Source organism: Ovis canadensis, chromosome 18 (assembly GCF_042477335.2).
Source record: "Ovis canadensis isolate MfBH-ARS-UI-01 breed Bighorn chromosome 18, ARS-UI_OviCan_v2, whole genome shotgun sequence".
NCBI classification, from domain to species: Eukaryota; Metazoa; Chordata; class Mammalia; order Artiodactyla; family Bovidae; genus Ovis; species Ovis canadensis.
The window spans coordinates 80,419,933-80,440,626 of record NC_091262.1 but is presented as its reverse complement, the minus strand read 5'-3'; the positions used below and the strand labels follow the sequence as shown (position 1 = coordinate 80,440,626).

At 53.3% G+C, this 20,694-nt stretch overlaps 1 protein-coding gene across 11 annotated transcripts in view; it reads right to left on the bottom strand.

Moving 5' to 3' along the window:
* Positions 1-20,694, bottom strand: part of WDR20 (WD repeat domain 20) — a 66,535-nt gene that overhangs the window by 2,784 nt on the left and 43,057 nt on the right. For 3 of the 11 annotated variants that reach the window (XR_011250308.1, XM_069559536.1, XM_069559540.1), the window contains 2 exons: positions 18,422-18,604; positions 5,817-7,472 (listed from right to left, as the gene is read on the bottom strand). The exons of 1 other annotated variant lie outside the window; for it this stretch is intronic. Coding sequence is in view for 9 of the 10 variants with exons in the window: in XM_069559536.1 (XP_069415637.1) it covers positions 6,454-7,392 (939 nt within the window). In the remaining variant the exon portion in view is untranslated. Of the gene's footprint in view, positions 1-5,816; positions 7,732-15,700; positions 15,799-18,417; positions 18,605-20,694 lie in introns of those variants that run through there. 7 more of the 11 variants (XM_069559538.1, XM_069559542.1, XM_069559544.1 and 4 more) reach the window with 6 other exon arrangements.

Below are 20,694 nucleotides of genomic sequence, written 5' to 3'. Positions count from 1 at the left end.
GAGCGGGCCTGCACCCACCCTGGAAGGCCGACCCCTGGGGCTCTGGTCCGAGGCAGCCTGCCGGGAGCTCCCCTGAACTGCCCTACCGGCTCGAGAGATGGGGTTGAGTCTCCATAAAATGAGGCCCTTTCAGAGATGGTACAAAAGTGATGAGAGCTAGCACCCAGCTGCCTTCCCCCGGGGCCGCTTCGAGCTATGGATACGATTTCCCTAATTCAGCCACAAGAATCCCACCACTCCCGCTGCCCAGACGGTTGCATGAGAACCAAAGAAAAGCTGGACAGAGCCGCTGCGCCTGAGGCTCGGGTCCTGCACTCAACAAGCCAGATTTAGGACGCGGGTGCGGGGCGGCGAGGGGCTCTCTCCGCCAGCACCTCCTCTGGGCCATTCCCTGGCATCTGGACCTGCCCTGCCCCAGACCCAGCGCTCACCAAGGCCTGCGACCGTGACTTCAGGGGGTAACTCCCCTTGGGCAGCCCTGACCTGCCCGCTGACAGGTCACACGGATGGTGACACACTTCCTCCAAAGAGGCCACTCAACCTGGGAAAAGTCACCCAGAGAAAACGACCATGCTGTTTACAGACATCTGGGGAAAGGGGACTATTCTGAGGGAATACCCAGTTACGGGCTCCAGTGGGAGCTGTGCTGGGGAAGGGAGGCCCTCCCACGGCCCGCAGGCTCCCGCCCGTGACCCACTGCGCCTCTGAAACTCCCTCTGGTCTGCGGACCTCCGCGTCTTCCAGGAGCCTCTGAGCTCGAGTGGAGTCATGCGGCCTCCACCCAAAGGCTGCAGAGGCTGCCGACCAGACGGGGTGGGGCCCCGAGGTTTCCTGTCCCTTTTCAGAAAGAGGCCCGCTGGTCCAGAATCTGGTCCAGAGTCGCCTGTTTCAACAGGCAGCCACACACGGGAGGAAAAAATGGGACTTATTTTTTCAAGGTAAAAACTAGTGGTTTTAAAAAGATCAAAATGTTGCACCTGTGTCTTTGTGAACTTCCATGAACCTACTAGAATTCAGGACCTAAAACCTACTCCAGGGCCGAGGAGACGGCGTCTGGCTTCTGCAGGTCACACCGAGGGCGGAGAACCTGACGTCTCTCCCGCTCCGGCAGCTCCGAGTCAAAGGCGGGCGAGGGCCCCACTCTCAGGAGGCCACACTGTCTGGTGGGTTCTGGAGTCCAGGGGGGCCGGCCGCCCACCCCGAGGAGAGGCGGCCAGGCGGGAGCGGCCTGAGGCTTCGCCCGTCCCGTGTTCCAGGCCCAGATGTTTCAAGAGACGGCAGGGATCACCAGCTGAGTGGGGATTCCCAGGGCCCGACGAGGGCGAGCCCTGGGCGGGACGTGCAGGTCCAGGCCCGGAATTCTTGCTGAGAAGCTTCCAGAGACGGAGGTACCAGTGCCCAGGGTGAGGGGCTGGCCCTTCCTCCCTGCCCACTCACGGTGCTCCCTCTGCACCGGGGGCCTCCGGGGTCCCAACGGCGCTGACAAGAGCGCCTGCGAACAGTTCGATCCTCGGAGGAGGAAGCCGGCAAGTCCGCCGGGGCAGAGCCGCTGCGGAAGCATGCCTGCCACCACCTGGAGCTCTGGCTGCCGGGGGGGCCCCACAGCGTCCGCACAGACCGGCCACCAGCTCGCAGCAAAGTCAGGCCACGCCCTTCCCCACGGGGCACTCGGCCGAGAGAAAGGTCACAGAGAACAACAAATACCTCCAATGGTCAGAACAAACATTTCATTTAGTAAGCTTCGAATTAGGAAAAACTCAATCCAGTAATAAGAGGTAGAAATTCCTGGGGCTATTTGTTCTCTAAACATGAACAGAGCCCTAAAGTTACAGCATTTAAAAGCTTTTCATTTTTTGGTTCACCGAGTTTTTTTTTTTTTAAAGCTTAGATGTGAATATGATTATTAAAAATTATCTATATTTACAATTCATTCACATGTTTATTTAATGTCATTATACAGAGGACAACCCCAAAGTTCTTCAGAATATCAAGAACGGCGTCTCTAGCTGTCACAGTGACAAGGGACAGCTGAACACCAGGGCAATGAAACAAAAGCATGATTTTCTTAAAATTACAAAGTAACAATGCTGATATTAGAGCTTCATTAATTATTGCAACAGTTAATTTACCAACATTTCCTTTTAGGAAGGCTCTTTATGAAATTTATTCAAGTTTTCAAGAAATCAGATGAAAATGTAAAAACAAGGAAATACATATTTTTTCTTTGTTAAAGGTAAAATATTCATACAATGTTATACAGTGTTACCTAACACAGTAACCTTTAATAAGCTTAGGCATACAGAAACCAAAGATGCAGAAACACTTTCTTTCACATATTTAAGTTGAGAGACGGCGACGTTAACTGACACAAAGTGCCTGTGACAGACGCAGCAGTGAATGAAGGCTCAGCACCAGCGGGGCCGCTGCCCTCTTGGAGGGAACCCGTGAGCTTGGCTCTGAGCTTCAGCGGGAGCAGCTGGTACCAGTGCTTCTGCAGGTGAGCCCGGACCCCCCGCCCCCATCCCTGTCCTCCTCACTGGCCAGCACTGGGGCTGTGGGGCTGAGTCCCCTGACGACCCAAACAGGGGACAGTCCCAAGCAGCCTAGCGTGACAGGTGCGCGCGCTGGGCGAGGAGAGGGCCTGGGCGACAGCACCCTGCTTGAGGGCCCCGAGGTAGACCTCTCTGGTCACTCGTGAGCCCTACAAGTGAACGTGGCAGAAGGCAAGCCCCGGAGTGGACACCCCAGCACAGCGGGACCACCTGTGCAGGCCAACCGCCTCACCTCAGGCCCCAGGCACAGGGGCCAGCGGCTGGGCCCCCCACCAATGATCTATCCAGGGCCCAGGGCCGGGCCCCCCCAAGATCTATCCAGGGGACCCCTGGGCCGGGCCCTCCACACAGGATGGGACCCCACATGCATCCCTTCCTGGGAAATCCAGCCGACCCCTCCCGCCAGTTTCTCCTCGGACACTTGGATCCACTCACGTAGCCTTTGGGTGTTCACAGGACTCCTTCCCCGGAGCCCCCCGCCAGCCCCTTGGTGTCCCCTTACCCTTTGAGCTTCTGCACCAAGAAATCAAAGGCCTCCCTCTGACAGGAGGTGACGAGAACCTCATCCACCAGTGCAGACATCGATAAACAGCTTCACCAACTCCAGTGCAAACACGATACTCGACAGCTTCTTTCCCTCAGGAAGTGGAGAAATGGCTGCGGGCCCGAGGGGCCAGGACGCTGAGGATGCGCGCAAGCCCGAGAACTGAGGCGGCTTCGCAGCACCCTGTTCCTCCCTGCTTCTGGGTGTCTGGGACAGCGTAACTGTGGTGACTTGTTCCCATATTTCCACTCCTCAGTGTTCTTCCGTTAAGGTTTATCCTCAACCCCAAGTCAAGGGCTCACAGGAGAACCCTTCCAAAGTGCTAGAAGGTCCGGCACAGAGACGAAATTTAAGATTCTTCACTACAATGCGAGTCAATTTAGGACCCAAAGCTCCTGATTATTTTTAAACAGTCTGCCTACTCCCTCTTACACATTTGTTTTTAAAAGAAGGCAAGGTTTTCCCAAGGCTTTCTTCTCCAGTCCTCCAGGGGAGGAGAAACGCAGAGAAGGGCAGGGGCTGGGGCGGCCTGGGGGTTCAGAAGGCAGAATCACCCAAGCGACCCTAGGTCCTGGGTTTCCTAGAAGGTTGAGAAGAGGGAGCCCGAGCAGGGCAGGCAGAGAAGAGCCCCCGACACTCGGGGGTCTTGGCTTATGGGCCTCCCTGAGCGCTTTATTTCTGTGCTTTTCCGTCAACGCATCTCAATGCGTGATGGAAAATCGTGCCAACTGAGCTGTCTCAGATTCTGTCTAAAGCTGTTTTATTCCAGAGGTGAGGTTAGAAAAGATGTTTTTGCTCAGGATAATGTTTAAGCTGAAAAATGGAACAGTTTCAGTGAGGAAGCTCAAAGTTTGGAGAGAAGAGTTGCAAAGGCCACTCCCTAGAACCCCCTCAGCAGGCCACTACTCCTTATACACCCGCAGTTGGAACCCCTCAAAGTTGAAGCAAACCCTCCTGACCCCAGGCCACTGAAGCTGGGACCCTGAAAACGAACCCGGGGGCAGTGGGGAGGCGCTGCGTGCCCCTGGCCTCTCCTGAAGCGCCAGCAACTTTCGTCCTGGTCTCGGAGAGCCCCCGGCACCGTCCTCCTGACAGCAGCAGGGCTCTGCCCGCTGTCTAGGCGCAGGGTGGGCCTCCGGGGGCCCTGCTCCTTCCAGAGCCAGCCTGGGCCTTCCAGCCCCTCCCCAGCTCCTGACACCCAGCTGGGGCCCCGGACGGGGTACGGACAAGACATTGAGGGCACACTCACCCGCAGACACTGCAAGAGTGAGTCTGTGACCAAGTTCCAAACCCCAAACCGTGCAGGGACGACGTTTCTTAAGTTTGGGGTGGAGGAGATGGGCACAGGCTTCCGGCAGCACGTTTCACAGCTTGTTTATTAAGAAACCGACAACATCCTCCTCTTGCCCCTGCTAACCCGCTCCCATCCACAGGCCCACCCTGGGTGAGCGCCTGGCAGATACTGACAGGCGGGAGGAGCCAGAAAACGCCCCAGAGCAACATGGCCCGCCTGTCCCTTCCCCCACCCTCTCAAGGCCACTTACCTGCATCTGCCACTCTTCACTTGGGCCCAATATCAAGTCCTGAATTCTCAAACTGCATACTCAGTGCCTCAGAAGCCTCTGGCACTGAACTAATACTATATCAGGCACACAGACCTGCACACGGGGTGTGGTCTCCTCTCCCCATCTGACAGCCTCAAAGCTGAAATGCTCCGCAAGGATGGCTGCCTTTGCTACCTGACTTCAGTTAACATTTAGGAACAAAGGGCCATCTCTTAAAGGCAGACAAGACGTTAGCATTCCCATGGACTGTGGTTCTCATGCAGAAGAACACCGCCTCCGCTGTCGCGGGTCACAGACACTGCCTCATGAGGGAGCGCCAGCCAAACAGTGACGGGGCTCCGGCCCTGACCGAGGGCAGCGGGGGCCGGCGGGGACCTGGGGGGGCCCAGAGCTGCTGCTGCGCCAGAGTCTCAAGCCGCAGAGAAACCAAGCCTGCACTTTGCTGCATCGCATTCACTACTCAAACCAGTGTAAACGATCAGGGTCTCTGTATTTAATCACAAAGGTGTACACAACAGAAATACAAACCCAAGTGACCAAAATAAGCTACTAAGACCATCATCATCTCGACATGGAACATACAGCTCCAAGAGCCACCTCGTCCACAGTGAACCGAAAATCGACTGCGCCCACAGCTCATCCTCGTGCTAAGGAATCAAGTCAAACAGAGCGGCTTCCCCTGGAAGTGGGCGCAGCCAAGTCGGGGGGGTGCTAGGGAAGCCGCTGACACAGATATGGGGCGCCTTCCAAGCACGATCCAGAAGACTGACACGCTACACCTGCCTTTTGCCTCTTGTGGGAACGTGAAACCCAAACAGGGGAGAGGCGGGAAGCTCTCTGAACCCTGGGGCCTGTACAAAACAGAGCTGAGGAGGCTCACGAGGGCCTGCGGTCATATGCCTCACTGAACAAAAAGCTAACCAAAAAACCCAACCAAAACCCCCACAAAAAAACAAAAGAAAGAAAAGAAAAGCTCCTTTCCCTTGCTGGAAAAAACATAAGCAAGTCACATCCACCACGCAAGACCCTGGCTGTGTGGCAAGAGGCACTTCTGGCGCCCTTGGCCTGCAGTCCATGGCAACCGTCCAGGCTCTGAGAAACGTGGGTACTTCATTCAATGCACAGAATCTCAATCAAAGTGCTACAAACTGCTTCTTTGAAAAAAGATGTTTATTAAACAATTTTAATTGTCATAAAATGACTAAAATGGGTTTTAAAAATTAAGGCTCTTCTCTTTCTGTGGATTGCCAGAACAATGTAAAAATAATATCAATCAACCCTGCTGAACACTTTGTTCCTAAAGTTAAATTTCATAGATTCCTAAACAGTTTATGATTAAGATAAAAAATTGGACTATAAATGACAATTAATGGCCGTCTGTATTGAACATACACTCTGATCAGGTGTACAATATTCTAATTGAGTAGTTAAGCAAAAATATTCCAGTTAAAGCAGAAATTTTAATTTTAGCATTTTAAAGTCATTGTTTCCCCACACTGGCATGATTTTCCTAAAATCGAAATAGTCTAATACAGGAAGGCTAACCGTGGGACTCTATACTCGCAGGAGGGTGACTGACTTGGCTGGCAATTAGTTTGATTATATTTTTTAAACGTTCTACGGTGAATTATCAAATGATTCGGAATTATATGGCATGCAGTATCCAAAATTATGGCTCTGATGCATTTAGATTTACATTAAGAATAAGAAGTGTCATTCACATTCGTTGTACACCCCACCCCTCCCGCAAGAAAAAAATCACTACCTATTCAAGTTCTAGATCTGTGCAGCATTAAGGATTAAAACTTACCACTTTACCAGGCCTTCCCCATGTGCAAATAAATCCCTCCTGACAAGCAGTGACTATACAGTCTTCAAGAAAGATTAGCACGGTCAGTCTCTCGTGTGCTATCTTTTTACAGATGAGCGGCTCTAACAAGGGAACGTCTTCCATGCGAGGACACAGGGGCGTCCCCAGAGTTTTGGCCGGGTCCGTTTTGGTTTTAGAGACTAGGTTCAGTTTGTCGCTGCTCTTGCTAGAGATGTGCCCCATGCTATGGTTCCGCTTGTGGTCTTTCTCGTGGTGCCTGTCCTTCCGGTCGTGCAGCGAGAGCGTGGCGAACTTGCTGACCCCGGCAGCGATGGCGCCGTCCGCCACGCTGCCCTTGCTGCCGGCGCTGGAGACGGCGGCGTGCGGGAGGCTGTTGGACCGCGGCAGCGGGGGCGGTGCGGCGCTGCCGGGCGCGGGGACGCTGTTCCCGGCACTGCCCGCAGGGGGGCTGGTGGCGTTCATGACGTTCGTGTGTGTCCGCGCGCGCGAGAGGGGCTGGTGGGGGAAGAGGATGTCTTCTGTGAGGTCCCACAGGCACAGCTGCGTGTCCTGGCCCACGGAGCCGAACCGATACGTGACGCTGACGGGCCGGCTCTCGGTCGAATTCCGCTTGGACAGCCGGGACTGGGTGCTGTTCGCTCGGTCTCTCCCGAAGTGAAGAAGGTCCTGGAAGTCCTCATCACTGCCGCTGAACTCCATAGGGTCGCTCTCCTCCACGCTGGTGGTGTAGGGGTCAAAGGCCACCACGCTGACCCAGGACTTGTGCCCGTGGCCCCGTGCAATCACGCGGCAGTCCCCAAAGGACCAGACGGTCACCAGGTCGTCCTCTCCACCCGCCACGATGTACTTGCCGTCGGGGCTCCAGCACACGCACAGCAAGCCTCCAAAGTAGCTTTTCATGGTGCCGTGCAGCTCCACCGAGTCAAAGTTGAACACCCGCAGGAAGCCGTCCTGGCTCACACACGCCAAGAACTTGCCATCTGGGGAGAAAGCAAACTCGTTGAGGGCCCCCTCGCCCACCGTCCATTTGAGGAGAGGGTTCCTCGTGGATTTGCTCTTGCAAGTGTGCACGGCAAAGCTCTCCCCCTGCTTCAGGAGCTGGTAGTGGGGGGCTGTGGTGCCACAAGTGTGCTCCACATTATACAAGTACATGCTCCCACTCGAGTGGGCTACTAGGAAAAGGCTTTCCGAACCAGGAACCCATTTGACACAGGTTACTCGTGACTTGTCTATTAGTCTCTGTGAAGACAAAGGAGAACAAGTTATCACAATGGAGAAGTTTTCAAGGGCTACTTTTCCAGCAAGAAACCTTGTCTGCTTCTCGGTGAGAAGGACACGTCCGTCCAGGCGTTCCACGCCCCAGCCTGAGGGCAGGGCAGCGAAGGGCATTTGGCCCCTCGTGGAATCGCTTTCTAGGACTGCACTGAGGTGTCGGGACACTGGCTTGCACTGAGGGTGTCAGTCATTCAGCAAACCCTGCTGGGAGCCCAGTCTGTGCCGGCGCGATGCTGTGCCAGGCTCAGGACGCACCAGGTTGTGGGGGGAGCAGCCCTTGGCGCGTCACACATCCGACTCCAGGAGCCCGGGGTCTGGGACTCCAGCACCTGCACAGCATCCATGCTACGCAGCCCCCGGGCAAGCCTCGCAGGCCCCACAGCCGAGCGCTGGGCCACCCCAGGCTCTCCGCTCTGCTGCTTTGCACCCTCACAGCCCCTTGGCCCGTCCCCACTGCACCTGCCCCTTCAGACTCCCAGGGGTCAGGGGATGGTCCACATGCAGCCAGCAACACCCAGGACAGGAACACACACCTCCCTGGGCTCTGACCTCAGCCCTGATTCACTGACTGCCTCACTCACCATCCTTGTCTTGAGTGTATTCTTACAGGCCATCCCCCCACCTTCTTTGGAACAAGGTGGTGTTTAAGAACACTAACAGATGATTAACACCTAATCACTGCCACTCTACCCCTTGCTTACTTTTGACCCACTGACCAATTTTAATGGGCACAGATTGGGAGTTTTGCCTTTAAAACCAAAAGCATAAAAGGCAAAAGCAGAAACTCCCCAAAGGATGATCCCCACGTACGTGCCCCTGCTTGCAGACCTTGCATGGGGCTCACCGGCCCCCAAATCACAGCACCAGAAACCACTGGGAGTTCCCAGGACCCCCAAGCTCCCAGCAAGTCCTGCTGCCACCCCCATAACTGGTGCCTTGGGGGCCCTCAGGCTTGGGAGGCGATACACGCTTCCACTTCCCCCGTGCGGTTGGGATTCCCTGACTCGAGCCTCAGGGGGCCACGGGCTACAGGGACGGGAAGCTAGCTCACCAAGACACAGGGCCTCGTGCCCAGGCGGCTTTGCGCCGAGCGTCTGCTGCACCTCTGCACAAAGTCACAGAAAATGAGGCCCCAGAAGGGAGGTGGCCAACCTGTCCCCAGCTAGGGAGGAGCGGGGAGGCCCGCGCCCATGAGGCGCAGGGCCAGGGGCTGAGGCCAGCGGGCCGGGCGAGGGCTTCGAGCAGCAGGAGGCCTCACTGCCACTGCAGTTTCACAGCCGCACAGTCCCCCTCGCGCCCTTCCTCTCCTGCCTGGGACCCACCGGCCCAGCAGCTGACCTGCACCAAGGCCAACAACCTGCCAGCCCAGGCTGCTCTACCAGGATTTCCACAGGAGGTCGGGGGCACCTCACAAGCCCCCAGGCCTTGCTGCCTCTCTGAATGTGACCTGCCTGGGGACCGAGGGTCCTGGGGCCGTGTAGCTCACCTCCCGGCCAGGGCCTCTCGAGGCAGCTGCAGAAGCGACCTTTCCCCCGCCCAGCTGTGCGTGGCCTCAACTCCTGCACCTCATATCTCACCGCAACCAAACCTCATCTCAATCTTTCCAACATCTCTCCATTTAAAGATGAACACAAAAATATCTAGCACTATGGTTAGGAGAAAGTTTTATTTATGGCTTAAAAAGACACAGCAAAAATGACTCCATTAGAACTCAAAATTGTAATACTATCAAATAAAAATGGCACTTCTCTGCAACTGTTAAGTATGGAGATAAAGAATCACGGCACCATTATTAAAATACATGTTACTGGGTTGCCAAAACACATTTCAAGAGTATTCCATGCTTAAAAGTGCACTGAGCCTGCTGTAAGCACACACGCGGATACAACTTAGGGACTAAAACCACAGCCCACCTCCGCACCCTGCTGGGGCACCAGACACGCCACACCTCCCCACCTGCACACCACCCAGATCAACTGCCCACAGCTCCAACTCCAACATGGAGAGGGCTTCTCCAGTGCTCTGCACTGTCAGCCTGCCACCAGCCTGTGCCAAGCGCAGGGAAAAGTGCCTCTTCGTCTCGGGGCGCATGGGTCTGGGCACGTGGTGGGCACATCAGGACGGCAGTGCCGACCTCCGACCCGAGGATCTGCTGTGTGGCCAGGCCCCGAGCACGAGGCTTTGCATACACAGACCCCGCGACATAAGCTTTTGTTTTTCAAATAGGTGACACAGTCATAATTCACATATAAAAGCGTCCAGTCGAAAGCCTCACTCACACCCCTCTCCCCACCCCAGAATCACTGTCACTGGCTTCCTGCCTGTCTCCCAGGGTCTTCCTGTGGGGACAAGGCCAGTACAGGCACATGCGGGCCCAGCTTCCTCTTCTGCACTGTCTGCACCTCTGCTTTCTCACCCAGTCACGCATCACGCGCATCGGTCGGTACTCGTCCAAACAGCCTCTTTGCGCCTTCCCACCGTGCAGAGGGCTCAACAAGGATGTGCTGAGCTGCCTCTGAAAAGCCCCTGCCGACGGACACCGACATGGCAAAGACTAACCGGAGCGTGCTGCAGCTCTCACCGGCAGACACAGCTGCAGGGCGAGGCCCTAGTGGGACAGCTGGTCAGCAGGCATACCACCGCTAACTGTTCGCAGGGGTCGCCGTTACCACCCACGGAGGACGCAGCAACGTCTGCTCCCACCGGCAGGGGGCGGGTGTCCCTGCCGCCCGCCGGGGGGACAGGCTCTGCGGGGCTCCCCGCAGGCCCTCCCGCTCACCACCCACGCCCATCCGTTCACTCCTGCACTGAGAGCAGACGACAAGTCGTCCCTTCCTGCGGGGAACTTGCGTTCACGAGGGATGAAAAGGAGGGAAATGCACAGGGTCTGCTGTGTGCAAACACTGAGCAGGCACAGGGATGGGGGGGGGGGGAGGGACTCAGCCTCACAGCCGAGAAGGAAAGGGAGCTGACAGCGGCTGGAGGCAGTGGCAGGGCGCCCACACAGGAGGGCAGCGAGGGCGCAGACGGGGAGTGAACCACCCGCTGTCGTCCTGGCGACACGCCAGGTGACTCCCGGCACAGGCCTCTCAGCCCCAGGTGAGGTGCGGGACACATGTCCCGGGCTGGCTAGGAGTCACTGAACTAAGCTGCTCTGGGCTATTATTTCTTACTATTCTTAGTTTGGGTTTGACAAAAAGAGAACAGAAATCAAGAAACAAATACCTAGAATATCCTGTTCAATAACTGTAACAAATGCAGCCCAGTCTCGGAACCATAAGGGTATACTTTTGTTCTAGAAAATGTCTAGTAAACAGGATAAGGCATCTTAGTTCTCGAAGTTAAGGAACGGGATTTCCCTTCTGTGCTTCAATTCTCCAGTTTCAGTGAGGCCTTGAGCTGGACGAGCACATGTTTATGTTGGAAAAACACTCTTGGCAAAACCCAAGGTCCCCTGTGAGGAGCTCCTAGGCAGAGGAGGGGCGAGGCAGCCAGGGAAAGGCAGGCACCCAGGCTGGGGGCAGGCAGCTTGGGGACGTGCTTGGCATCCCCTCCATTGGAGCACCTGAGCAAGGGCTGGAAATCAGATGTGGAATCGTGAGCTAGGACTCAAGGACACGGAGTCCCAGGCTAAGGGCTCTGGGCTGTGACCTTGAAGCCCAGTGCTAACCAACCCCACAGCCCCGAGCCCTGGAGAGTGACTGGCCCAGAGTGAGACATGCTGCAAGGGCACAGCTCACCCTGAACTCTGAAGACCTGGAAAACTGTGCAGACCACCTCATTCATAATTTTATACTGATTACGTGCTAAAATAATACTTGGGTGTATTAGATAAAATATCAACTTCACCTATTTTTTAAATGGTTTACTGTGGCTAATAGAAAATTTTACACTGAATTTGTGGCTCATACCCAAGATTCCTGGAAAGGGAAGTCACAGAACCAAGCGGAATCTCCCGTCGGGAGGCACAGAACGGTGCAGGTGGAGAGAGACTGCTTCGGAGCCTGTGACAACTGTCCCCCGACAAGAAGCTCTTAAACTCGACCAGAGGTGGGGGCAGGATGGACGGTTTCCCAGGGGGTGAGGCTGGGCGGAGTGGGGGAGGCGTGTGAGCAGACTCCGAGGAGCTGAGGGGCAGCGCCCGGGAAGGGTGTGGCAGGAAGGAGCGGGCGGCGGCCGTGCTGGGGAGATGCCCACGTGTGCCCACTGGGTAAGGCGCTGAGGAAAGCGACCAGGGAGGACAGGGAGATCGGCTGTGGACAGCGACCGCCAGACACGGACACTTAGGCAGCCAAGGCAGAAGGCGCCCAAGAGGAGCGGGGTGTGAACTCGGGGGACAAGCTCCTTAGGGCGAGCGGGACCAAACCCAGGCAAGCAGGGAAAACAAGCCGGAAATCCCAAGAGGAAAGGAAGGAACTGCCACTGAGTGAGCGTGGGGCCAGGCCAGGGGCCCTGCTCCCCACCCCCCACGTTCCCCTCTTGGCACAGGGTCGGTGGGGGGGCCAGGAGAAGCAAGCCCCCAGGGCTGCAGAGGAGAGGCTGAGGGGGGCCACCCCAGCGGGAAGGACAGACACAGCAGGTCTCGGTGAGAAAGGCTCTCAGGTCGCCTAGCATCGCCGCCGGGCTCTCCACTAAACAGGAAAACACCAAAATGCTCCAAGGCCTACTGCCAGGATCACTCCCATAAAATCCCATAATGTCCATAATCTGGGCATTAGTATGCCAGGTCTGCACGCCAAGACACCTGCCCAGGAAGTGGGCTCCCTCACCCACTCTCCCCCTGGCAATCACCATTCTGGATGCAGACGAAACGATCTCATTTCTAAAATCAATCCAGTGAAGAAACGCAACAAGCATCAAAACTACCATCAATGTCATTCACAAGCAAGATATTCTAACTATATGAAACTAGTATAAAGGAAACAATGGAAATAAACCCGTAACCATATTAAAGCCACCACTGCTAACATGAAGCTTTCTCAAGCACACACACTTTATGTTTCACTGCTATCAACACGATAAGCAGGAAAAAAATTACTGGGGAGGGAGGGGTATGCATTTTACAATGCAGATATTAATTTATAACAAAAACACTAAAAACAAACAATTCAAAAGCCACAGCAGCTACTGGAAAAGCCACAATGTAGCCACAAGCAAAAACAGTGACCAAGAGCTTCCATTCTATAAAGGCACTTACAGACTGCTCCCTCAGGAAGTACTACTATCAGGAGAGAGAATTTCAAAGCCTGGGAAAGAGGATCAAATGTCACTTTTCTCAATGTCAAAACTTTAAGGAGATTATTACATGCCCATTTCCTTCCTTTGATTAAAGAAAGCAACAGAAACAAAACTAACCAAGTGCCCAGAGCCACTCTTCGCAGGGTAACTAGACAGAATGTTGGAAACTGGGCCCCTCTCCTCCCTGCCCCGGGGGCCTGGGCTGAGGAGAAGGCCCAGCGTGGGCAGCGGCCGGCCGGGTGCCCACCAAGGAGACCGCAGCCTGTGCCCTGCAGCCCTGGCCACGACCTGCAAGAGAGGAGACAGGCGACAGGGACGCTCATCACACGCCAGGGATGCCAGCAGCTGAGATGACCAGGTCTTTCGAGATTTTCCATCTAACCCAGCGATCAGACACACTTGAAAACACTCTCAAGTTACTATTCTGTGGACACAGTCCCGATATAACCAGGACTTTTACAAAGACGAACAGCCCTGAGTTCATCACCACACAGGAACTGCCACTTTACGTCTCTCCTTCCCCAGTACACTGTAATCACTAGTGAAGAACAAGTGGATCCACACCCCTCTGGGGCGCTTCACACCAGGCTGAACACTGACCCGGGCGACCCCCTCCCACCAGTAGCTCTTACTAGGAAGGAGGTGGCACAGTCTGGGAGCTCATCAGAAGTGCCAAGACACTCGACAGAGTCGATTAGACACTCCAAATCCCGTCAGAGACAGGGTGACACTACGAGGAGAGCCGCAAAGTCCGCCTGAAGGCTGCAGAAAGCAGTCTCGGGCTAGCACTCCTGAGAGGAGGCCAGAGGGCAGCGTCCTGCCTTCCTCCCGAGCTGGGCTCCACTGGCATAGCAGCTGGGGCGGCCCGGAGGGCAGGGCTCACCTCCGATGCTCGGAGAGAGCCCGGGTGGACTGAGGGCCAGACTGGGAGGTGAAGGCTGCCAGCATCTCTAATGGAAGGTGTGAGTCTAACAAGTTCACCTCTTAGAAAACAAAAGACTACAAACGTGATAAAGAGACCAGTGAGCACTGGGATTCACAGGTCATGTTTCCCTATCTTTTTTGTACTTCTCTCTGTCCCAATTTTTTGTATAAACAAGTATTTAAAACTTTTTATTCAATGGGCGTAAAAATCACCTTTTAAGATACACTCTATTCCCAGACAAAAAATTTCATCCATCTTTGGCCTAATGTGGATTTCTAGAACTTCATTTCCACTCACCCACCCACCTATCCTATCCGTCCCCCCAAATATCTGCGCTACTCTCGTGCAGCAGACACCCTCAGAAAGGAGGCCAAGGCCAGAGTGGCCAGTACTGCAGCGAGTGCACACATGTGAGCCTGTGTGTCACGGGAGGCGGAGCAGCCCTCAGACGAGTAAGACAGACAGACGCCGCAGTCCGGATAAACAGGCCCCATCACCTGTCTGGCGAGTGTTCATTCTGTGTTGCCCTGCTCTTACCCTCTTTTTCTGGAAAATTATCGTGCTTCTCCTTCAAAACTGCTGCTACCTTACCTCCCAAGCAGCTTTTCCTACAAGCCCCGGTGAAAGAAACCTCCGGTTTCCCCCAGTGCGCAACCTTCCCGAGCTCTCCCCAGGGCTGGCGCTCCAGGCCCTCTGCTGGCCTCCCATCCTCCCCACCCCTCCAGCTGGGGAGCGCATCTATCCACCTTCCGGCTGAGGAGAGACGATGGAACAAACCCACACCCTGCGGGCAGGAAGGGGCAGGGCTGCCGTCTGTGCTCTGGGCACTCAGGTTCAAGAGGCTAAGTTCTTAGCCACTCACTCTGCGTCTGTAAAGTTCGTGGTAATAAACTATTGTAAATGCCCCTTTGCAGGCAATGAACAGATGGCTGGAGCCTTGGGAGTATAAACAGGGCTTAGTCCTAGACACGTCCAGGACGCAGCAGACCTCTCTGCTCCTACTGTGCTTTCTCCACAGACCTGCCATCTACTCTCAGGGACGTGATTACTATCTACATGCTGACCACTCCCAGAATTCACCTCTAGTCTGAACCTCCAGATCCACAGACCCAACTACCCCGGCCTCGCAAGCTTGACAAGCGGGAAAAGGAACTCTGACCTTTCGCTCTGCTCCAGCACCTGCTCCTTCCCCTCTCACCCAGTGCGCCTAGTGAGCCAGAAACCCAGCATCTGCTCATCTATCTCTCCAACTCCGTCTCCAAGATGGAGCCAGAGTAATTTTCAAAAACACCACGCAGACCACCTCTGGCTCCCCTGTGCGAGATTCCCTGCATGGAGGCCAGGCAGCAACCGTGGCCAGGCCCTCACCCGACACCCCTCTCCCAGGGCTCCTGGCCCCAGGTGCATTCCCACAGGGGCTGCCCCTGCTCTCCCTCCTGCAGGGACACTCCAGCTCCAGCTCCGTACCTGGGGGGGCCTTCTCACGCGAGGCGAGGCTCAAAGCATACCACCTCCTCCGAGACATGCCCCACGTCCCTGTCCATCAGGCGCTGTGTCTGTCTCTCTCCCTCAGGCCCACTGTCTCCTCTGACATCACAAGTCACCACCACGTGCCGTGTGCGTGCGTGTATGTGAGTGTGTGTGGCATTGTTCACACTTCTCCCCCCTCTGGAGGGGAAACACAGGGCAGGTGTTCTCTGCACACGGTCAGCCACCAAGGTCTGCAGAATGAATGAGGAAATGGTCCCAACCCCAGGTCAAGTCCTCAGCTCTCTCCTGGACAGTCACTAGAGCCTCCTCACTCATCTTGCTATCTTCATTCCAATCCGCCTTCCCCAAGTGCTGACAAGAGTTCGAAAAAAAACACACTTGATCCTATCACTTCCTTCATAAAGTAAAACCCCAAAGGTTGCCCCACAGCCTCCAGTGTCAGATCCAAATTTCTCAGCATGTCACGAAAGGCTTTTGCAATCTGGTTCCAGTTCACCTGTCCAGCTTCACCTCCAGCCACTCCAAGGCCCACGCACTGAGGTCTGGACTCCTTTGTTGGCCTCATGTTCCTCCACATGCTAAGGTGTTTTCTCCAGCTTCGAAGGCCCTTCTCATCCTCCTCCAACTCCTCTGCATCTTTCAAACCCAGGTCAAATGTCACCTTCTGCAAGCTTTCTCAAACTTCCCTTGCTGAATTTTTGTTTTTATTTTATGGTATCTGGTACATCCTGAAGAGTACTTTAATTAATACTCACCTCTCTTGCTACTTTGTTCGTAACACACACTCCACATCCTCCCTGTCCATCTCACAGAAGAGTGAGCTCCAGAGGTGACAAGGCCCATATGGCAACCAGCTATGATGGGGCTTCCTATCTATGGCCAGTAAGGATGTGTGGAATTAATTTCTGGATCTAAGCATATCATCAAATTGCTGCCGGGTCTGGACGACTCACTTGCCCTCTCTCTAATTCCTTGTCTGCACAGTGGAGACAACAGCCCGCCCTCTCGTGCAGAGAAAGCAGGTAAAATACTCGGAAACCTCCAAGTCTCACATGAATGCAAAGCACGGCCCAACAACTGCTTCGACCACCATCCCTGGCACCCTCTGAGAAACAAACCTCCAATGACCCTGTCTCTAAGACATCCTGACCAAAATCTGATGAGAATGCTATCCGTACGACAAAGAACACCCTCACTGTGAAGGGCAATCAATTTCAGCCTCGAGCTGTAAATGCCAAGTTGGCATTAAACCACACACAATCCTCTCCCTTTGAACAGCCACTTTCCAAATAAAATGTACAAGAGTAGGAGGTAACTCCGCTTCACTCCCTGAGGGTGGGGAGCTGCAGCCTGTGGCTCCTGGCTATCCTGAGTGAGGAATGGGGCGAGCTGAGGCGATCGAGTGCTCTCGGGGCCCTGGGGCCTCTGCTGCACGCCACCCCCCTCCAGCGACGGCACACAAATCCTTCTTGTTCTCCAAGAGGCATGCTGTGCCATCCACAGCCGGGCGGCCTCCCGACCTTGTTTACCAACCACCCTTTACATGGCTCCAGTCCCTCCCCGCCGAAAGCACGTCCCCACCTAAATAAAGACCCTGCAGGATGCCAAGTTCGCGTTTCTACTGAGAGTGCAGGCAAGGGTAGTTTTGTGCCCCCACTCTCCCCACCACCAACCTCCCCCCAAATCATCCAGCCACTTAGAAATCACTCCCTCAGATGCTGTTAATAAAATGTTTAGGGAAACAGAATAATTTTCTGCTTAAGATTTTTTTTTTTAAACAGAAAATGGGATTAAATACTTTTCCTCTCTAGTTTGTCAATCCAGATGGCAAGTTTTGTTCCAGTCAACCCAGATGAAACTAGAAGAGGAGATAGCATGGTTCAAAAGATTTCACCAAATCCACTGGCAAAGTCCAACAGGAGCACTGTGGATGGATACTGGATATACATGGACAGCATATACCATAGGGACTGCAAAAGAATCAGAATTTTAACTGCAATTTGTCAAGTGGAGTATTCTTTCCCAAACAAAATTATTTTCTTAAAAGCCAGAATCTGTAACTTACTTCTGTTTCAAGTTAATAACTTTTAGACCATGCAACAATGCAAAACCTCCTGCCCTTCCCGACCGACAGGGGCTCAGGTGACCTGACCTCATCACCCCAGGGCTGAGGTTACAAGGAGACTGCAGCCAGGGCCTCTAACTCAGCAAGCCGACCTCGTCCGCTCCATTTACTAGGAAAGTCACACTGAAACAGCAGAGGAAGTGCATCAAATATGTAACGGCAAGACTTCAGACTAAAAAGCCACTCCAAAAGCTTTTAAAGATGTAATCCGTCCGGCAACTTCCATCTGCCCAGGTTTAAAGGTTCTGACATGTTTCTGAACAAACAGCTCAGATCTCTTGGGCTCCATCAAGAATGAGACTGGAGACACCAGGAATCCCAGGACACAGCACAACACAGGCAGGAGCTTGTGCCATGCCAGCCAGTTTCAAGGGCCAGGACTTCTAACCACATCAGAGGTGATTTTAGAGCAAACGCTTTCAAGAGCAAGAGAGCAAATTCTTAGATGTATGCCTGTCAAACACACACATCAACACTTTATCTACCGTTTGCAAAAACTAAGGAAATATTAGCAAGTTCTTTGATCTGCTTGAAATTTTCTGGCGATGTGAACACAGTTTAGAATTCTTTATCTTCTTATTTAAATTATAAAGATCAAGCTATTAGTCTCATCCTTATCTCCATTATAAAAACAATTTTTCTTAAAACACCTGCTATAGACACAAAAATGCACAAAATAACAGTTAGCCCAATAAAGAACAGGTAAAAGTCACCAAGTTAACGCACCACATTTAAACTTGGGTCATACTAGGTAGGACAGCTGAGGATGGAAAATGGGCTTCACTCAAAGAGTAAAATTATAAGGCCCATACCCTCGGTAAGAACGTATACATTCTTATAGGGGTTCTTAACAGCTAAGACAGGGTGCTACTTACTTCCTCATTAAATAGTTTGCTAGTTTCTTTTTTGATTGGGTCTATAAGCTGGACTTGGCCTGCGGAAAAGCCCACTAGGAGAGAGACACTTTCTGCTGTGGCTGTTAGGTGGTTGAAGTCATGACAAGTAGGCTGTGTTCCTTTGTATATCCTTTTATCTATTGGTTTACTCAAGTCAGCAGCCTGGAGGAGAAAGAGAAAAATACACACGGTAAACAGCACATTGAGATGAGAACTCTAAGTTACACTATTTTATACTCCATTATGATGCTCAATCTTAAAAATTAAAATATTAAAATTTTAATTTTTATAAATTTTTTTGCAGTTTTCAGCATTTTATAAAAGCACTCTCACACACCTCGGCCAATCTGATATTGTTAGACTGTCCATAATATGTTTACAGCTGTTACTCTTGCAACTTATTCTTCTTCACATGTATTTAATGAAGACTCCTGGACTTCAGGAGGTAAAAATCCTTGAGATACTGAATTCAGTGTTTGTAAAACGTATTTCAAGCATTTTCTAACCACATAAAAGCTCGGCTTTCAAATACAGCTCCAGCACCTACAAGCTCATTGGTAAGTTTACCTGCAGCCCAGTTGTTCTCAAAGTGTGGTCCCCAGACCAGCGGAGGCAGCAGCAGAGTCACCTGGAAACTCAGAGACGCACCTTCTCCAGCCCCACCCCACCCCAGACGAACTGAACCACCAGGCTGGGCAGGTGGGCCCAGCAAGCCATAGGTGCAACAGTGCTCCAGGTGATCCTGACGCCTGCTCAGGCTGCGAGCCAGGACTGCGGCCAGTTACACAGAGGCAGCGGCTCCTGCACTGGGTCACAGTCTCTCGTGCGTTAGCTTTCAAGTGACTTTCACTCATCGAACCCACACTCCAAGTCTGGTACAGGCATCATCTTAATCCTTATCATAACGCTTCAGAAGAGACCAGGTTCCCCCCATTTTACAGACGAGAAAACAAGTTCAGGGAAGGAAGTAACCCAGCCGAGGTCCCGGTACCTACCGAAGAAGCAGAAGGGCGGGATATGGAGCCCAAGCCTGTTTCACCATAAAGGGGGTGGGGAGAAAACACAGAGGGCACTCCAAAGTCTGACTTCTGGTGTGGGCTACATGTGAGTTTCAAAGTGCCTCCCCTCTTTAAAAGCAGGACCATTTTCTTCATGAGAAACCTTCTGTGCAATCTAGTACGCTGTTGAAATGAAGGTGAGCCGCCCCTTCCCCTGCTATCGGAGAATCACTGGTGGAGACAACCGAACGTCTCCTTGAAACACCCACTTCGGCCCTGGGTGCGGTTCTGGGGCTCACTGCTCTGGTTCCTATGGACCACCCCGAGTGTGGGGTCTGAAGATCTCGTTCTTCCGAAGAGGCCTGGGACAGTGACTGAGTATTCTAGGTCGGTCAGATTACAAACAGTGAGTGAAAAAGAGGACCTCACGATGAGGCTCAGAACCTGAGCACTGGGCTGTCTGGAGCTGAGTGACCCTGGGAGCCCAGGGCAAAGGAGTGAAGGTGTGCATGGAGGGCCCTCCCTGCCTCACCGCAGCTGCAGTGGGGAGAGCACCTCTCTTCCCAACCGCAGGGCGCTGTCCAGAGGGTGAGCTAAGCAGACTGTGGTCACAGAAGGAAGCCCCGACTCTGGAGCAAGCAGAAGCGGGAGCATGCGCGGGGCCTGAGCGTCCTGTGACGTGCGAGGTGGCTGCATGGCAGAGGTGAGGGGGTCCGGACAGGAGCCCCTTCACCGCAGACAGGCGAGGCCAGCTGGGGGTAAGCAGCTCCTGGGCTCAGCCCGAAGGAGGGAAAGAGAAGTCGAGGCTAAGGGAATAACTCAGCAAATGACCTCAGGGCAAGGAAACAGCAGCAAAAGTAAAGACAGCTCAAAATATAAGATACACTGATGGCGAGAGTCAAAAATCAAATCTGAAATTAGAAGCGCTAAATTATTACGTCATCTCTATATTAGCATATGCAACCACTGAGACTTTTTTTCAGTTTGTTTAAGAAACTACTACCCCATGAAAGAATATACATAAAATTATGTACCAAAACATAAAAAACAATTCAGAAACAAGCCAAATGGTAACAGAGAAAACAAACTAATTCAAATTAAATGAGCAAAAGAAATAGTGATTCTCAGAAGAACAGAGGAAGTTTAAAGCACCACTGTTTCCAAATATTGCTACTAGTTTTAAACTCATGGATCCCTCACAATGTCAGCCTCAGTTTTTGGAATAGCTCTTTTGCCTTCCTGCCCCTAACAGGG